We start from the raw sequence: 18,556 nt of genomic DNA, 5'->3' as shown, positions 1-18,556 counted from the left end.
ACCCGTTGTGCGGCGGAGGCAACGCTAGCGTCGGTAACCTCGGCCCGACGCACTGCGACGGGCCGGGCCCGACGCTAGTGTGAAAGAAGCCTTAATGTCTAGGATCTGCAGCAAAATTCTGAGACTGACACTTGGCTTTCTTCCAACGATGTGCCGCACATGTGCTTGAGAAATAGCTCTGTTTTCATTTAACGCTGCTCATCAATAGCTTTTTTCGTGCAGATGAGTGAACAAGGTATCACACAACTACTCACTTTGCATCTGCTAAATCATGACCCTGCCCCCCTTACTGTCAGATGTACTCAATATGGCATATTTTTCTCCCTTTAAGCAATCAGTCTATGACAGATGTTTAGCCATGACCGATGGTGGAGGTCAGCAATGATGTTACTTAAAACTAACTGTACCATATCATTTAGACTGGACAAATTTGCACCTTCGTGCTTAATGTGCCAAGATCACCTATATGGAAAGTAAGAAAGAAGACAAGCGCCCATAGGGTGATATTGCATGGTATGTAGGGGTGGGGGCAAAATGCTGTTCACCTGATGGCATTGATTATAACAACTCTAATATAAAAGTCTGTGTTCGTGTAAGCCATTGCAGTCCACCAGCAGATAGAAAATTCTCTTCTTCTGCACACAATATATAATGAAATTTAGGATAGGCGTTTGAAGACCACCACATTGCTGCAGATGAGAGGTTATGTAAGATGCCCAAATTAGGTAGTCGTGGGCGAGCTCTGGTCCCCACTCACTCTGGCATCCTACAGACAAGTGGCGTCTCAGTCCTGGTATGCTGTTGTGTATGTGGTGATCTCCACTTACTTGTGGCCAGCAGGCCTCTTCTGAGTCAAGGAATCCCTCTTCTGGGACCAGGGCAGCAAACCGTCCAAGTGGTTCATAAAAACCAAACTTTTACTGAGAGAATTGCAGTTTGTACAATATTTACCATCAGGTATAAAGGCTAAGGTCCAACGGGTTGTCATTTTCCCGCAGGTAGCGGATACAACTTTAGCCCTGGTTCTCGGGATAAGCGGCATATCCCCCTTCCTGGGTTTCCTAGCCCTTGGGAATTTTCCTCACCTCTATCAGCATTTCTGGATTGTGATACCTTCTGCCACATGTAGTCTGAGTCCATCTTTCTATCTAGCTTTGCAAGCTGTGTATGCCCCTGGCCCCCGATGTCCATCTCGAGGTTGTCTTTGGCCATTAGACGAACTCGAATGAAAGATATTTAAGGCAGAATATTGAGCTCACATTTTCCCTTAGCAGTCTGTTACCCCTGCTGTATATGCACTCCTGCTTTAGCATAGACTGAAATTACACTTCCTGCCTCTGTCTCTAAAGGTACCTTCACACTGAACAACATAACGATATCGCTAGCGATCCGTGACGTTGCAGCGTCCTGGCTAGCGATATCGTTGTGTTTGACACGCAGCAGCGATCTGGATCCTGCTGTGACATCGTTGGTCGGAGCAGAAAGGCCAGAACTTTTTGTAAATGTAAAAAAAACAAACACTACATACTTACATTCCGGTGTCTGTCGCGTCCCCCGGCGTTCTGTTTCCCTGCACTGTGTCAGCGCCGGCTGGCCATAAAGCAGAGCACAGCGGTGACGTCACCGCTCTGCTTTACGGCTGGCGCTTACACAGTGCAGGGAAGCAGAACGCCGGGGGACGCGACAGACACCGTAATATAAGTATGTAGTGTTTGGTTTTTTTTACATTTACACTGGTAACCAGGGTAAACATTGGGTTACTAAGCGCGGCCCTGCGCTTAGTAACCCGATGTTTACCCTGGTTACCCGGGGACTTCGGCATCGTTGGTCGCTGGAGAGCTGTCTGTGTGACAGCTCGCCAGCGACCACACAGCGACGCTGCAGCGATCGGCATCATTGTCTAGATCGCTGCAGCGTCGCTAAATGTGACGGTACCTTAACACTCAATCCCCCTCCCATATGGGTTGGTACTACAGCTCTTTCCTAGCCAACTGCAGCCCATGGGGATATTCTACCTGTACCACATACAAGTATATAAACACATTCAACCCTTGGGGGTCTGGAAGCAATCCACGAGCTTCCACCATCATTACAGTTCCACACTCCAAGGTTGAAGCATGTAGTATACATACAACTTACTCATATACTATGGTTATTAAAGCTCCACTATCAACCTGCTGTCAATGATGCAGAGCCTCTGCATCATGACTACCAGCTTACTTTTGACAGTATACGTCCCATGTGTATCCGTGTGACCAATGCTGTGTGAGAAGAGGACCGCCTGACTGGCGCATTACAATAGCTAAGCCAGACCTCTTCTGTTACAGTGAAGCATATAGAGAGAATGGGGCTGGCTTAGCCATTAAAATTCTACATCTCTGTAGCCTTTACCCAGGCATTAGCAAAGTATAGCAAATTGAAAACTAAGAGTACATACTATTGCTCTGATGGTTGATGGCCCAGCATTTGTCTCTTTTTGTACTTATGTCCACAACTATATGGTACAGCAGAAATAACTAGTCTCTTCTTTGAAGGTGGAAGACAGACAACATGACATATGAATGGGCATATACCACTGGTCTTACCTGACGCTGAATGACCTCCAGGTTTTCTTTGGCCCTGTATATGAGAGACTGTATCTCATGGAAATCATCAACATTCTTCTTCTCTCTGAAGGCATCTCTTACTCTTCTGATGGCATATGTTCTGGAAATAAAACGGTAAATGGCAATATCACCATCACCATGTATATTAAAAAAAAGCAGAGATTTCCTAAATCAAAGATGTGTGCGAAAAACAGGATTGCTTTATTGTAATGTGATTGGTCCAGGGCTGTCCACTAATGTCAATGGATCTTGCCCTCAATGGTTTCCCCTGTATTTTTGATAACCAACTGCCTCCAATCACAGCAGTGGGCACACGCTATCTTTTGACAGCGTGAGGACTGCGGCTATCTGTGCGGCGGTGATTTTACCGCCGATCAGAAGTAGTAAAGCCGAACCCGAACTTCCAGGTGTCCACCCAGCTCTATTCACCACAAAATAATAATGAAAAAAATTAGATTGCCGTATCATGCTGTTCCTCTGTTATTCCTATTAGAAATGCATCTGGCAATGGCAGTAATAACTGAACAATATCAACCTGTTTAGTGACTTTTTTCCCCCTGAGTTGTCATTTTCATGTTCATTATCTATATTATGAGACCAGAGGCACAGCACAATGCAGCAGAGTTCTCAAACACCATGAGCTTAGGCTCCTTTCACCTTGTGTTTTTGCCCACATTAGAGACTCCAGGCTTGCATCCGAACCCCCCACAAAATGGGCTTTGGGCGTATCCACCGATGGGGCCATTGACTACAATGGTGCTAATAAAGTCAATGTGACCTCTGACTTGCATCATTTTCGGGCGTAAACACCTACTAGAGGTGGACACTCAGCGTCTGAGTATCCGCCTCCAACAGGTACGTCAGAGCAAATGTTGACGCATACACCCAAATTCTGGTTTGCGAGGGGTCTGGACACAAGCCCCGACGGGACCAACGAAGGTGGGCAAAAATGCAGTGTGAAAGCAGCCTTATATATTGAGGAGTACACTTATCCACTAACACAGACATGTCTGGCGAAGAGAAACCAAAAGAGCACGCTGAACAGTTGAAATACATAGAACTGGTAATCCCTTTAATTTAACCATATATTTTTATATATGTGGAGGTGGCAGTATTCCACTATAGGATATGTGCTTGTGCATGACACCTCTCCCAGAATAAATGTTATAATACAAGAGAATATGATCTACAAAAGGCTGTATAGGGAGAAGGAATGTGGATAGCATCTAGGGTTACCTGATGGTAGTGTAGTACTGGTACTCGGTTCATGTGCGCGCACACCCCGACGCGCGTTTCGGAACTGAGTCCTTCGTTAGGGACGTCACTCTTTGCACACAGTGCCAATAATTACCACCTACTGTTAAATAAAGGTGTTTTATTTCACAACTTTCAGTCCCATATCCATCCTTCTCGATCCATGTTCAGCATACTCTTGGTTTCTCACGTATCTCGAATGGTCTGCCATTCAAGTTTCTAAGGGTACCGTCACACAGTGGCATTTTGATCACTACGACGGCACGATCCGTGACGCTCCAGCATCGTAACAATATCGCTCCAGCGTCGTAGACTGCTGTCACACTTTGAAATGCACGACGCTGGAGCGATAATTTCATGACGTATGTGCGATGTAGAAGCCGTTGGTTACTATGCGCACATCGTATACAATATCATGCACACCTTTGTTACACCATGCGATCATGCCGCCTGTTGTGAATTCTGTGGCTGAGTTCACTTCTGTGGTCACAAGTGGTATTGCAGTCTCTGGGCTTCCTCCCTCAGGTGTTTTGGTGAGCTCGTTGGCTGCCTTGCTATTTAGCTCCACCTGAGTCTGTCTTCCTTGCTCCTTGTCAATGTTCCAGTGTTGGATCTGAGCTACTGCATCTTTCCTTGGGCCTGCTGCTCTGCTAGATAAGTGCTTCTAGTTTGTTTTCTGTTTTTTCTGTCCAGCTTGCTATTAACTTTTGCTGGAAGCTCTGAGAAGCAAAGGGGTGCACCGCCGTGCTGTTAGTTCGGCACGGTGGGTCTTTTTGCCCCTTTGCGTGGTTTTCGTTTTAGGGTTTTTTGTAGACTGCATAGTTCTCTTTGCTATCCTCGCTCTGTCTAGAATATCGGGCCTCACTTTGCTGAATCTATTTCATTCCTACGTTTGTCTTTTCATCTTGCTAACAGTCATTATATGTGGGGGGCTGCCTATTCCTTTGGGGTATTTCTCTGAGGTAAGTCAGGCTTGTATTTCTATCTTCAGGCTAGTCAGCTCCTCAGGCAGTGTCGAGTTGCATAGGTAGTTATAGGCGCAATCCACTGCTGCTTATAGTTGTGTGAGGATAGATCAGGTACTGCAGTCTACAGAGATTCCACGTCTCAGAGCTCGTCCTATTGTTTTTGGTTATTGCCAGATCTCTGTATGTGCGCTGATTACTGCACGCTGTGTTGCCTGATTGCCAGCCATAACAGTACAAGGAGCCACACCAATGATTCCCAATAGAGGGAAAAAAGAAATCCTGACATCATTTTTTTTTCTTAGCTCTGTCTTCAGTCTTTTTTTTCCCCTAGACATTAGGGTGCTTCAGGACACAGCTGTGGACATGGATATTCAGGCTCTGTGCTCCTCAATGGATAATCTCGTTGTAAATGTACAAAAGATTCAAGATACTATTGATCAGAAATCGATGCTAGAACCAAGAATTCCGATTCCTGATTTGTTTTTTGGTGACAGAACTAAGTTCCTGAGCTTCAGAAATAATTGTAAGCTATTTTTGGCCTTGAAACCTCATTCTTCTGGTAATCCTATTCAACAGGTTTTGATTATTATTTCTTTTTTGCGCGGCGACCCACAGGACTGGGCGTTTTCTCTTGCACCAGGAGATTCTGCATTGAGTAATGTTGATGCATTTTTCCAGGCGCTGGGATTGCTTTACGATGAGCCTAATTCAGTGGATCAGGCTGAGAAAAATCTGCTGGCTTTATGCCAGGGTCAGGATGATGTAGAAGTATATTGTCAGAAATTTAGAAAGTGGTCAGTACTCACTCTGTGGAATGAATCTGCACTAGCGGCTTTGTTCAGAAAGGGTCTCTCTGAAGCTCTTAAGGATGTAATGGTGGGATTTCCTATGCCTGCTGGTTTGAATGAGTCTATGTCCTTGGCCATTCAGATCGGTCGTCGCTTGCGCGAGCGTAAATCTGTGCACCATCTGGCGGTATTGTCTGAGAGTAAACCTGAGCCTATGCAGTGCGACAGGACTATGACTAAAGTAGAACGGCAAGAACACAGACGTCTGAACAGACTGTGTTTCTATTGTGGTGATTCTACTCATGCTATTTCTAATTGTCCTAAACGCACTAGGCGGTTCGATAGCTCTGCCGTTATTGGTACTGTACAGTCCAAATTCCTTTTGTCCATTACCTTAATGTGCTCTTTGTCATCGTATTCTGTCATGGCATTTGTGGATTCAGGCGCTGCCCTGAATCTGATGGATTTGGATTATGCTAAACGTTGTGGATTTTTCTTGGAGCCTTTGCGGTGTCCTATTCCGTTGAGAGGAATTGATGCTACACCTTTGGCCAAGAATAAGCCTCAGTACTGGGCCCAGCTGACCATGTGCATGGCTCCTGCACATCAGGAAGTTATTCGCTTTCTGGTACTGCATAATTTGCATGATGTGGTCGTGTTGGGGTTGCCATGGCTACAAACCCATAATCCAGTATTGGATTGGAACTCTATGTCGGTAACCAGCTGGGGTTGTCAGGGAGTACATGGTGATGTTCCATTTTTGTCTATTTCGTCATCCATTCCTTCTGACATCCCAGAGTTCTTGTCGGACTTTCAGGATGTATTTGAAGAGTCCAAGTCTGATGCCCTACCTCCGCATAGGAATTGTGATTGTGCTATCGATTTGATTCCTGGTAGTAAATTCCCTAAGGGTCGTTTATTTAATTTGTCCGTACCTGAACACACCGCTATGCGCAGTTATGTGAAGGAGTCCCTGGAGAAGGGACATATTCGCCCATCGTCGTCACCATTGGGAGCAGGGTTCTTTTTTGTAGCCAAGAAGGATGGTTCGCTAAGACCGTGTATTGATTACCGCCTTCTTAATAAGATCACTTAAGTTTCAGTATCCCTTGCCATTGATTTCTGACTTGTTTGCTCGGATTAAGGGGGCTAGTTGGTTCACCAAGATAGATCTTCGTGGTGCGTATAATCTGGTGAGAATCAGGCAGGGAGATGAATGGAAAACGGCATTTAATACGCCCGAGGGTCATTTTGAGTATCTGGTGATGCCGTTCGGACTTGCCAATGCTCCATCTGTTTTTCAGTCTTTTATGCATGACATTTTCCGTGAGTATCTGGATAAATTCTTGATTGTTTACTTGGATGACATTTTGATCTTCTCAGATGATTGGGAGTCTCATGTGAAGCAAGTCAGAATGGTTTTCCAGGTACTGCGTGCTAATTCCTTGTTCGTGAAGGGATCAAAGTGTCTCTTCGGTGTGCAGAAAGTTTCATTTTTGGGGTTCATCTTTTCCCCTTCTACTATCGAGATGGATCCGGTTAAGGTTCAGGCCATCCAGGATTGGACTCAGCCGACATCTCTAAAAAGTCTGCAGAAATTCCTGGGCTTTGCTAATTTTTATCGTCGCTTCATCTGTAATTTTTCTAGCATTGCCAGACCATTGACCGATTTGACCAAGAAGGGTGCTGATTTGGTTAATTGGTCTTCTGCTGCCGTGGAAGCTTTTCAGGAGTTGAAGCGTCGTTTTTGCTGTGCCCCTGTGTTGTGTCAACCTGATGTTTCTCTTCCGTTCCAGGTCGAGGTTGATGCTTCTGAGATTGGTGCAGGGGCGGTTTTGTCACAGAGAGGTTCGGTGCTGGCCGGTCATCCAGGAATCTTTGGTACCAGGGAGTTGGTTGCTAGATCCTTCTGGTGGCCATCTCTGTCACGGGATGTGCGTGCTTTTGTGCAGTCCTGTGGAATTTGTGCTAGGGCTAAGCCCTGCTGTTCACGTGCCAGTGGGTTGCTTTTGCCCTTGCCGGTCCCGAAGAGGCCTTGGACACATATTTCGATGGATTTCATTTCTGACCTTCCCGTTTCTCAAAAAATGTCGGTCATTTGGGTGGTCTGTGATCGCTTTTCTAAAATGGTCCATCTGGTGCCCTTGGTTAAATTGCCTTCCTCCTCTGATTTGGTGCCTTTGTTCTTCCAGCATGTGGTTCGTTTACATGGCATTCCTGAGAATATTGTTTCTGACAGAGGTTCCCAGTTTGTCTCGAGGTTCTGGCGAGCCTTTTGTGGTAGGATGGGCATTGACCTATCTTTCTCCTCGGCCTTCCATCCTCAGACTAATGGCCAGACCGAACGAACCAATCAGACCTTGGAAACATATCTGAGATGTTTTGTTTCCGCTGACCAGGATGATTGGGTGTCATTTTTGCCGTTGGCTGAGTTCGCCCTTAATAATCGGGCCAGCTCGGCTACCTTGGTCTCTCCATTTTTCTGCAATTCTGGGTTCCATCCTCGTTTCTCTTCAGGACAGGTTGAGTCTTCGGACTGTCCTGGTGTGGATTCTGTGGTGGACAGGTTGCAGCAGATCTGGACTCAGGTGGTGGACAATTTGACCTTGTCCCAGGAGAAGGCTCAGCTTTTCGCTAATCGCAGACGCAGTGTGGGACCCCGACTTCGTGTTGGGGATCTGGTTTGGTTATCTTCTCGTCATATTCCTATGAAGGTTTCCTCTCCTAAATTTAAACCTCGTTTTATTGGTCCGTATAGGATTTCTGAGATTCTCAATCCGGTGTCTTTTCGTCTGACCCTCCCAGACTCCTTTTCCATACATAATGTATTCCATAGGTCGTTGTTGAGGAGATACGTGGCACCTATGGTTCCATCTGTGGAGCCTCCTGCCCCTGTTTTGGTGGAGGGGGAATTGGAGTATATTGTGGAGAAGATTTTGGATTCTCGTGTCTCTAGACGGAAACTCCAGTATCTGGTCAAATGGAAGGGTTATGCTCAGGAAGATAATTCCTGGGTTTTTGCCTCTGATGTCCATGCCCCAGATCTTGTTCGTGCCTTTCATGTGGCTCATCCTGGTCGGCCTGGGGGTTCTGGTGAGGGTTCGGTGACCCCTCCTCAAGGGGGGGGGTACTGTTGTGAATTCTGTGGCTGAGTTCACTTCTGTGGTCACAAGTGGTATTGCAGTCTCTGGGCTTCCTCCCTCAGGTGTTTTGGTGAGCTCGTTGGCTGCCTTGCTATTTAGCTCCACCTGAGTCTGTCTTCCTTGCTCCTTGTCAATGTTCCAGTGTTGGATCTGAGCTACTGCATCTTTCCTTGGGCCTGCTGCTCTGCTAGATAAGTGCTTCTAGTTTGTTTTCTGTTTTTTCTGTCCAGCTTGCTATTAACTTTTGCTGGAAGCTCTGAGAAGCAAAGGGGTGCACCGCCGTGCTGTTAGTTCGGCACGGTGGGTCTTTTTGCCCCTTTGCGTGGTTTTCGTTTTAGGGTTTTTTGTAGACTGCATAGTTCTCTTTGCTATCCTCGCTCTGTCTAGAATATCGGGCCTCACTTTGCTGAATCTATTTCATTCCTACGTTTGTCTTTTCATCTTGCTAACAGTCATTATATGTGGGGGGCTGCCTATTCCTTTGGGGTATTTCTCTGAGGTAAGTCAGGCTTGTATTTCTATCTTCAGGCTAGTCAGCTCCTCAGGCAGTGTCGAATTGCATAGGTAGTTATAGGCGCAATCCACTGCTGCTTATAGTTGTGTGAGGATAGATCAGGTACTGCAGTCTACAGAGATTCCACGTCTCAGAGCTCGTCCTATTGTTTTTGGTTATTGCCAGATCTCTGTATGTGCGCTGATTACTGCACGCTGTGTTGCCTGATTGCCAGCCATAACAGCCGCCACAGCGGGACACTAGACGACGAAAGAAAGTTTCAAACGATCTGCTACGGCGTACGATTCTCAGCGGGGTCCCTGATCGCAGGAGCGTGTCAGACACCGCGAGATTGCTGGAACGTCACAAATCGTGCCGTCGTAGCGATCAAAATGCCACTGTGTGACAGTACCCTAAGACGTACACCAGCGTTTCAGAGAAAACAAAGTTTGTAGATCCAGGAACAATGGGCAGAGATAAGACAAGTCTGGTGCCGCCCTGGGCCGGTCTATCCCTATGTGCACACATGGAAAAGACCTGTCAATCAACTACAGCAGTGCAGGAAAAAGGCGCTTGGGTTTACATAGTGGGTAAACGAGAGCAACCAGCACCCGACTGGACACGTTTCGAGCAACAAATGTGCCCTTAGTCCTCAGTGAGGACTAAGGGCACATTTGTTGCTCGAAACGCATCCAGTCGGGTGCTGGTTGCTCTCCTCTACCCACTATGCCGGTCATGTCTCAGCAGCATTTTAATGTGAATAAAGTTTTTTACATTTTATTCCTGGAGCTGGATCCACATTTCCTTTCTCTAAACATGAAAAGACTGACAGGTTCCCTCTAAGGGCTCCTATGAGATTAGGAACAGGAAAGGAAGAATCAGAAGGGGCAAGGAGAGGAGGGGCACTCCACACATTAAATATTTTCCATTATTACATTATTGATAGGTTTTTAAACATTTTTTTTACTCCTAAATTATTCAATATAGCAGCCAAAGGCATCAATTTTTTTTTTTTATGAATTATTAATAAATTATATTTTTTTCCTCAAACTAAAACAATCCCCTGCAAGCGTATAAAACTGCTCAAAAAGCGTTACACTGTGACAAATAAAAGTAACTAACGCATGTTATTCCATTTGATGCTGCATTGCCATAAAATACAACTGCCAATGGTATCCAACAGCTAAAATAAAACATAGAAAAAAGCCTAAAGGGAAAAAAAATAAAAAAATCCCATTTTGTGACCGGTTTACTTTGCCTAATGACGGTTAATCCCGTGTGTTGATATTGCATAAAAGAAAATGATTTTTGCCATTTATTTTCAAAAAGGGGATTAATGACAGATGAGCCCATTAGATGGAGCTAAGCAGCTTCCAGGATGTCTTCTATGGGATCACTGACATTTTCCAGACACGGCTCATGCATAATACATCTCCAGTCCCAGGGAGCACGCTGGCTGTGGTGTGCCACCCTGCTGCCATGCACCAGCAGATGGTGTGTGCTTTTAATTAGGGCCCGTTCACCTAGAATGTGACTTGGGTGTGTATTGTTAATAGAATTTATTAAATATGGAAGTGCACTCATTAAACAGCTGGCACCTTAGGATGAGTTTTATTGTTCCCGGTAAAGATGAAATGTTTAGCTTTCAATACAAAAAGGATAAAGGGTATCGTGTTTGCGTTATGTTCAGCGAGGAAGGAAAATAATTATGGCTGATATTGAGAATTATCATTATCTTGGCGCCATCACGTATCCAGAGCCATAACCTTCTCCTCTAATCAAACTATGTTTATCACTTTGCTGAGCTGCCAAAATGGTCAGAAAATATGTGTCCTATACAACACCCATCTCCAGTGATACACCACTTCCGCTAAATCAGCAGTTTATAATAACCCCGCTCATCTTCTTTATGGTCCATCAGGATATCATCAAGCCTTCAAAATTTTTTTATCTTTTTTTAGGATTTTGGCATTTTCTCAAGTAAACAACATATTGGGAACCTCATGTTCCAGGAGCTCTCAAAACAAGGAAAATGGAAGGACAACTTCTCGGTTCTACTGTAATAGTTAGGAGCATGGCAGCTTTAGAGGGTGGATTTACGTTTGCTTATTTTTTTTTTTATCCACTTGTATAAAAATAATAATCTACCATTTCAGGTTTATAGCTCCGGTGTAGACCTTCGTATCTCCACTGTTACAGACTAGGCTGAAACCCTATGCAATATCATCCAGTAGTCTTTCCAGGTTTGTGAAGAAAATCTACAGTTATTCTATGTGACTGCAGACTCTTGAACCTCACATCGTGCACTGCATGTGCTACCAGGATTCTCTGGATCCAGCAGCGGGTGGTCATGTGATCGCAAGTGTACAATATGCATACTTCCGGCCACAGTCCGACTAGACGTACACGGCTTTGATCAATACAAGTGAAAGCCGCACACGACTAACGGAAATGTGCCTGGGAGTATGCGGTCACATGAATGCCTCGTTGGGCCGGCATCAGTGAATCCTGACAGTGTGTGGCTTGTGTACTATGACTATTCGAAAGTCGTCACAAACTCGAACAACGTCTTTAAGGTCCATCGATATGTGACGACCATTGGCACTAAATGATCAGCTACTTGTTTGCGGTCATTTAATAGCTTCTTTACACAGCGTGACCTGGCTTTAGATGCACACTAGACTGCCATATAAATAGACTGCTATTATTCTCGGCAGCACAAGTTCTGTTTACACAGGGCAAAGTGCTGCCGACAATGATGATCTTTTATGCAGCACTAGATCATTTCACATAATGAACAAGCGAAACGCTCATTCATTGGGTGGGTGATCAATAGACTTTATAGACTGCATGATTTTTGTGAATGAACATTTCTAGGAACTCTTGTCAATGACAATCTTGCACTGTTAACAGACCCCAACTTCCTTCCATTTTGCTCATTTACAATTTGTAGGGGGTCGGACAAAAGGGATTAAAACTTCAGAATCAGACTATACAGTTTGCTTGTTGTCTGTTACCATGGATACCCTTTGTCATACAAAGATGCTGTATACACAAAGCAGTTGGCAATGGTTATTCCCATCTCTAACATAGCTAGGACCGACATCTAAAGGTACTGTCACACTAGACGATATTGCTAGCGATCCGTGACGTTGCAGCGTCCTCGCTAGCGATATCGTCCAGTGTGACAGGCAGCAGCGATCAGGCCCCTGCTGTGCTGTCGCTGGTCGGGGAAGAAAGTCCAGAACTTTATTTGGTCGCTGGACTCCCCGTAGACATCGCTGAATCGGCGTGTGACACCGATTCAGCGATGTCTTCACTGGTAACCAGGGTAAACATCGGGTAACTAAGCGCAGGGCCGCGCTTAGTAACCCGATGTTTACCCTGGTTACCATCCTAAAAGAAAAAAACAAACAAACACTACATACTTACCTACAGCCGTCTGTCCTCCAGCGCTGTGCTCTGCACTCCTCCTGTACTGTCTGTGTGAGCGTCGGTCAGCTGGAAAGCAGAGCGGTGACGTCACCGCTCTGCTTTCCGGCCGCTGTGCTCACACAGACAGTACAGGAGGAGTGCAGAGCACAGCGCTGGAGGACAGACGGCTGTAGGTAAGTATGTAGTGTTTGTTTTTTTTTACTTTTAGGATGGTAACCAGGGTAAACATCGGGTTACTAAGCGCGGCCCTGCGCTTAGTTACCCGATGTTTACCCTGGTTACCGGCATCGTTGGTCGCTGGAGAGCGGTCTGTGTGACAGCTCTCCAGCGACCAAACAGCGACGCTGCAGCGATCCGGATCGTTGTCGGTATCGCTGCAGCGTCGCTAAGTGTGACGGTACCTTAACTCATTAACGGGAGAGGTCAGTCGAGAGGTGGCAGTGTGCCTGCTTTGCAATTTTTGAAAAGGGTACATATAAATTATTGGGTAATTTCCATCATGTTTTAGCTTAAAAAAAAGTTGTTTTTTTTAACTAATCACATTTTCATTCTAAATACCGTATTTTCTGGTGTATAAGACGACTGGGCGTATAAGATGACCCATAACTTTTCCATATAAAATATCGAATTTGGGATATACCCGCTATATAAGACGGGGGTCATCTTATACGCCCAGTCATCTTATACGGCGTGTGGTTCCCAGGGTCTGGAGGAGAGGAGACTCTCCTTCAGGCCCTGGGATCCATATTCATGTAAAAAAAATAAAGAATAAAAATAAAAAATAAAAAATATGGATATACTCACCTCTCTGACGGACCCTGGCTCTCAGCGCTGCAAGCGTCTGCCTCCGTTCCTAAGAATGCAGTGAGTGAAGGACCTTCGATGTCAGATGACCGCTCACGTGACCACGACGTCATCGAAGGTCCTTCACTCACTGCATTCTTAGGAACGGAGGGAGACGCTCCGTCGGAGGGGTGAGTATATCCATATTTTTTATTTTTATTCTTTACATGAATATGGATCCCAGGGCCTGAAGGAGCGTTTCCTCTCCTTCAGACCCTGGGAACCATCCAGGATTGCTCCGTACACCCGTACCTGGTGTATTAGACGACCCCCGATTTTTGGGAAAATTTTTAGGGGTTAAAAAGTCGTCTTATACGCCAGAAAATACAGTATTTTGAATTTGATGGGTTGTCTAGTTTAACTTTATTTTCAAAAATGTATCAGGGACAAGAGTTTTTTTTTTACACTTACCAATATATAAGTATCAGGCCACGTGCCCACGATCAGGATATAGCAGCGTATATTTGCTTCGTCCAAACTGTCTAATCAGGCAGGTAAATCTGCATGTGTTTAGTGAACCATCTAATGACTGGCTATCAGGGAAAATACGCAGTGGAGACTAGCGTTCTTGACATCCTTTATTGATCACCATGGTGTCAACTACCGTAAGTACCTTATGTGTGTTACATGCATTACTAGTATTTATTCACTTACTGCAGGGCATTTATTTATTGTTTTTACTATGGAAAAAGCCCAGCTCCGGAGCCCACTCAACACGCGATCACCCCCACAATCATGTGAATATACCTGATTTTACGTTAAGAGGTTTAAGTAAACTTGTCAGCATTTTTTGACTGTGCAAAACTTCTTTTTCTGGACTTGAATAATGGCTGGAGTCCTGGTCAGACACTACAGCGATCAATCAACTAGAGGAAGAGGAGTTGGGGAGCATTCTTTACATAGAACAGAAAGTAGCTCCTAAGGTCATGTTCACACATTGCGCTTTTGCGCCGTTTTTTAATGCAAATTTTAAGCTGCGTTTTACAATATCAGCATAGGATATAAGATTTCAGAAATTTCATACACACAGATTGTATTTTATTTCCTGACTGATCTGGAAAACTACTGCATTTTTGGAAACTGCAGCAGGTCAATTCTTTCAGCGTTTTTGCAGCATTTTATCACCCATAGATAGAAATGAGTAAGTGCAAAAATGCAGCAAAAAGTGCAAGTTTCAGGTTTTGCTGTGTTTTTGGTGCAAAAACCCTAAGGAAGTCACATCATGATTTTTTTGGGGGGAGGAGGCACTAAACTTTACCATCATGCACAAGAGAAAATAAAAACCCAGCAAAACCTGCTTTTTGTAAGCAGCTTCTTTAGGCCGGGTAACCATGATCCGGAAGTAGCAGCGCTTTTGACGAAGAACATGTTCGCTGCGACCAAAGCGCTACCATCTAATGAACGCAGGTGAAAATCCTCATGTGTTCACTGAACCGTGCGGATTGACCACGTCCAAAACCTTGTATTGATGTAATTTCTGTTGTGGACACTAGCGTCGCTGCAAGTGAAATTGACATGCTGCGGTCTGGAGAGACGCGCCGCATGTCCGTCCCCGCAGCTGAGCCGCAGGCGACTATGCACACATAGTAGACATGGAATTTCTAGAAATCCCATCCACTACGCTGTAACATCTGGCTGCTGCGTATTTGACGCTGCATAAAAACCGTCAGCAGTTTCTGATCGTGGGCACGTACCCTTACACTTATCTCCTGGACAAGTTTCCGCCATCCCGTTTTGTCTTCTGAGGTGGCTTCTGGTATAGAATGAATGGAGAGGAGGCCACACAATGGGAGTCACACAAACGGTAGAATGATCACTGTCCGGTGTGACAATCTCAGGGTTATTATTTTAGATTACTGCTGCTCTATATTGACAATATGGGGGCAAGTAACCGTCTGAGACATTTCCTCCCACTAATAACAGTATAATCCATGGCACGGACCATTCCAATTCTTTTCTTATTCATAACTATCAGGTGCATGGGAGAAGTAGTATTCCAAGATGACCTACAGCTGTTTCGCATGTACACACACTTTTTCAAGGTCTCCTGGTAAGTTGAGAAAACATGTGCCAATATGAAAACGGCTAGAGGTGTTAAATTGCTGTCTTTACCAATGACCGGGTGATCATCTGATGACAGGCAACTTCATAATGCTATTAACTTGTAGATTAACCCCATATCTGCAGGTTAACAGTGTTAATGGACATGACCGGTTCTCTATAAAATAATTATTTTACTACTTCCTAATTTGTAAAGTTACATCAAATTGATAGATTATCTCTAAGCATTTCCATCTCAGTCAAAAAGTGATGCCACATTATAGCTGTAGGTCCAATAAAACCTAGAACGAAAGACAATCCAATGTTGATCATTGAGAAAGGGAATAGTATCCATAAAAGGGATAGTAAAATATGTCTCCTGAAACTGTTGGAAACATTACAAGTATTCTGTAGGAAATTGAAAAACAGATAATTCATTGAATCTGTAACCAACACAAATATGGGGGGTAATAAAATGGTTCAAACATCACTGGAAAATGGCAGTGAGCTAAAGACAGAGAGAAGCAGATGGATCTTATGTGGAACACAATAACCAGGCGCTGGTGATAGGGATCCGCCTGAATTACTAGCATCAGATGGATAAACCAGGAGACAGCAATTTAATGGGTTTATGGGTCAGAGGGGAATCACAAAAGCTGCAGAAGGGCAAAGGGACAAGACACTTGGAGACATGAAACCCTCAGGAGCTGCAGGGGGTCTCTTTATAGAAGAGCTCTTTGTCATCATGAGGGCTTAGGAGAATTTACTCCATAAGAATAATCTGTGCCCTTCCATCAATATGTAAATCGACACTGAAATTAATGCATAAAATTAATGATTCAGCATATAATGTATGTACATTTTTACACATACATATTGGTACATGTTAGTCCTTAACCCCTTCACAACCTAGCAATTTTCCGTTTTTGCTTCCCTTCTTTCCATAGCCATAACTTTTTTATTTTTCAGCCAAAAGAATAATCCAGAGGTAGTTTAAAATGCAAACTAGGAGAAGAGGCGATATTATGATCTTTTGCATAGGGCTTTAATCATAACATCTCCAGGTTTTGCATCGCTGGAGTCTGAAAAAGGGGTATAAAAGATCCAATTGAGGCACGGGGGGAGTGGGGAGAGATTGGAAGTACTGGCATTCAGGACGGGGTCCACAGAGAGAAGGGGATTTAGGCCAGGGTTACATTTGCGAGTGCAATGCGAAACACTCGCACGAGTCTCTTGCATCAATACAAGGAACTGCCGCCGGCTCTTGGGAACGGAGCATTCAGCTGCATAGAAATACATGCAGTTGCACGCTCCGGTGTCGAATGCCGGCGGCAGTGCCAGGTATTGATGCGCGGGTTTCTCGCATTGCACTCGCAAGTGTGACCCCGGACTTAGAAGATCTCTCTAGAGGAAAACATTCCTGGGGAATGGAGTCCAGGGAGCAATGAATAAGGAGGAGGAGGCCACACCAAGGAGAGGACATTCCAAGAAGAAAAGAAGGCTACACCAATGTGGCATAACAAAGAGGTACTAAGACACCAGTGAGATAATGACTGCAGATGAGACCGAGTATGTAGGGAGAGGTCTTTTTTTGGTAACTATGATATTGTGGAAAAGACTGTAACATTAAAGGGAATCTATCAGTAGGATCAACCCTTCTAAGCTGTCTATATAGGCATGCAGGTCATTGGAGGCCTGAGTAAAATGATACCTTGATATCCGTGATCCGATGTGTTATTCCAGAGAAATACGCATTTTTCTTATATTATAAATGAGATAATAAGATCGATGGTTCGAACGCTGATCTGCATGAGAATCTGCCTCCAGAGATTATTTTCAAGGGAACCTGTCAGGTCCCCCTTGTCCCCTAACCCAACAGCATTCACTCATTTAGGAGTAAATTCCCTGAATAACCAGCCCAGTATAATGCTTTTCTGCACAAACGAGGTTGAAAAAAAAGCATTTATAATGTCCTTGTTTCCTATGCTAATGAGGGCTTTGACTAGCAACGGGGCGTTAGTTCCTCAGACTAGTTGACCCTTTTTCCATGTTTGATAAAATAATTTGCAGAAGCTGTGTCATTGCCGCTCATGCAAATCTGGCACGTGCGCGCCGCTTATTTTGGTGTACGCTTCCGAGGCGCGCACTGCGCATGTCTGGGAGTTCATAAGATGGCTTCCGGGCATGCGCAGTGAGCGCCTCTGAAGCAGCTCCTGTAAATTACATTACCACGCCCACGGAGGTGTGATAACATGAAAAAAGGGCGGACTAGTCTGGGGAACTAGTCAAAGCTCTCATTAGCAAAGCAAACGGGGGAAATATAAATGCTTTTTTTAAACCTCATTTGACCAGAAAAAAAACATTAAACAGGGCTGGTTAGGCAGGGAATTTACTCAGAAGTGAATGCTGCTGGGGTGGAGGGCATGGGGGACCTGACAGCTTCCCTTTAAACAAAAAATAACTGCAGATATCCAGGTGTCACTTTATTGAGCATCCTATGACCTGCGTGCCATATAGATGGCTGAGGGATGATCCTACTGACAGATTACCTTCCAGAAATTAGCCCTTATAGACTGTTCACTTGATCCAGGATATAAAACCATATCTTTTAATACACTTTTGTTGCTGTGCTTCCTTTGCTGACCATCCCCTAGAATCTAGGTAAGCATAATGCCATTGTGCAGTATTCCTAACATTTGAAATTGGTACTGTTAATAATATTTCCTGATATCGTTGCATGGTATTCTTATCATTTGATATTTATATTGCTTGCAGTAAAAGTATTTCTCACAGGACACATCATCATTCTCCTTTACCTGTAGTTGTAGGAATTGAACTTCTGGCTTTCTCTTAATAACACCTTGTAAAGATTTAACACTTGCGTCCGACTTGAAGATGCCATTTTTTCTTCAAATGATACAAGGGTTTTTGTCACAGAAATTCTGACATACGATCAGAGAGGATTTTCTGCGCAGGGAAAAAAAAA

The 18,556-nt window shown here is 44.5% G+C and overlaps 1 protein-coding gene across 2 annotated transcripts in view; it reads right to left on the bottom strand.

Moving 5' to 3' along the window:
• LYRM4 (LYR motif containing 4) overlaps nucleotides 1-18,556 on the bottom strand; it is a 211,430-nt gene that overhangs the window by 168,595 nt on the left and 24,279 nt on the right. For both annotated transcript variants that reach the window (XM_069730710.1, XM_069730711.1), the window contains exons 2-3: nucleotides 18,387-18,537; nucleotides 2,586-2,706 (exon numbers count right to left, since the gene is read on the bottom strand). In XM_069730710.1, coding sequence (XP_069586811.1) covers nucleotides 2,586-2,706; nucleotides 18,387-18,472 — 207 coding nt within the window. In that variant the 5' untranslated portion in view covers nucleotides 18,473-18,537. The remainder of the gene's footprint in view (nucleotides 1-2,585; nucleotides 2,707-18,386; nucleotides 18,538-18,556) is intronic.

The sequence above is a fragment of the Ranitomeya imitator genome, chromosome 6 (assembly GCF_032444005.1).
Source record: "Ranitomeya imitator isolate aRanImi1 chromosome 6, aRanImi1.pri, whole genome shotgun sequence".
Taxonomy (NCBI): Eukaryota; Metazoa; Chordata; class Amphibia; order Anura; family Dendrobatidae; genus Ranitomeya; species Ranitomeya imitator.
Note: the sequence above shows the minus strand (reverse complement) of the source record. Positions and strands in the feature narration are given on the sequence as shown.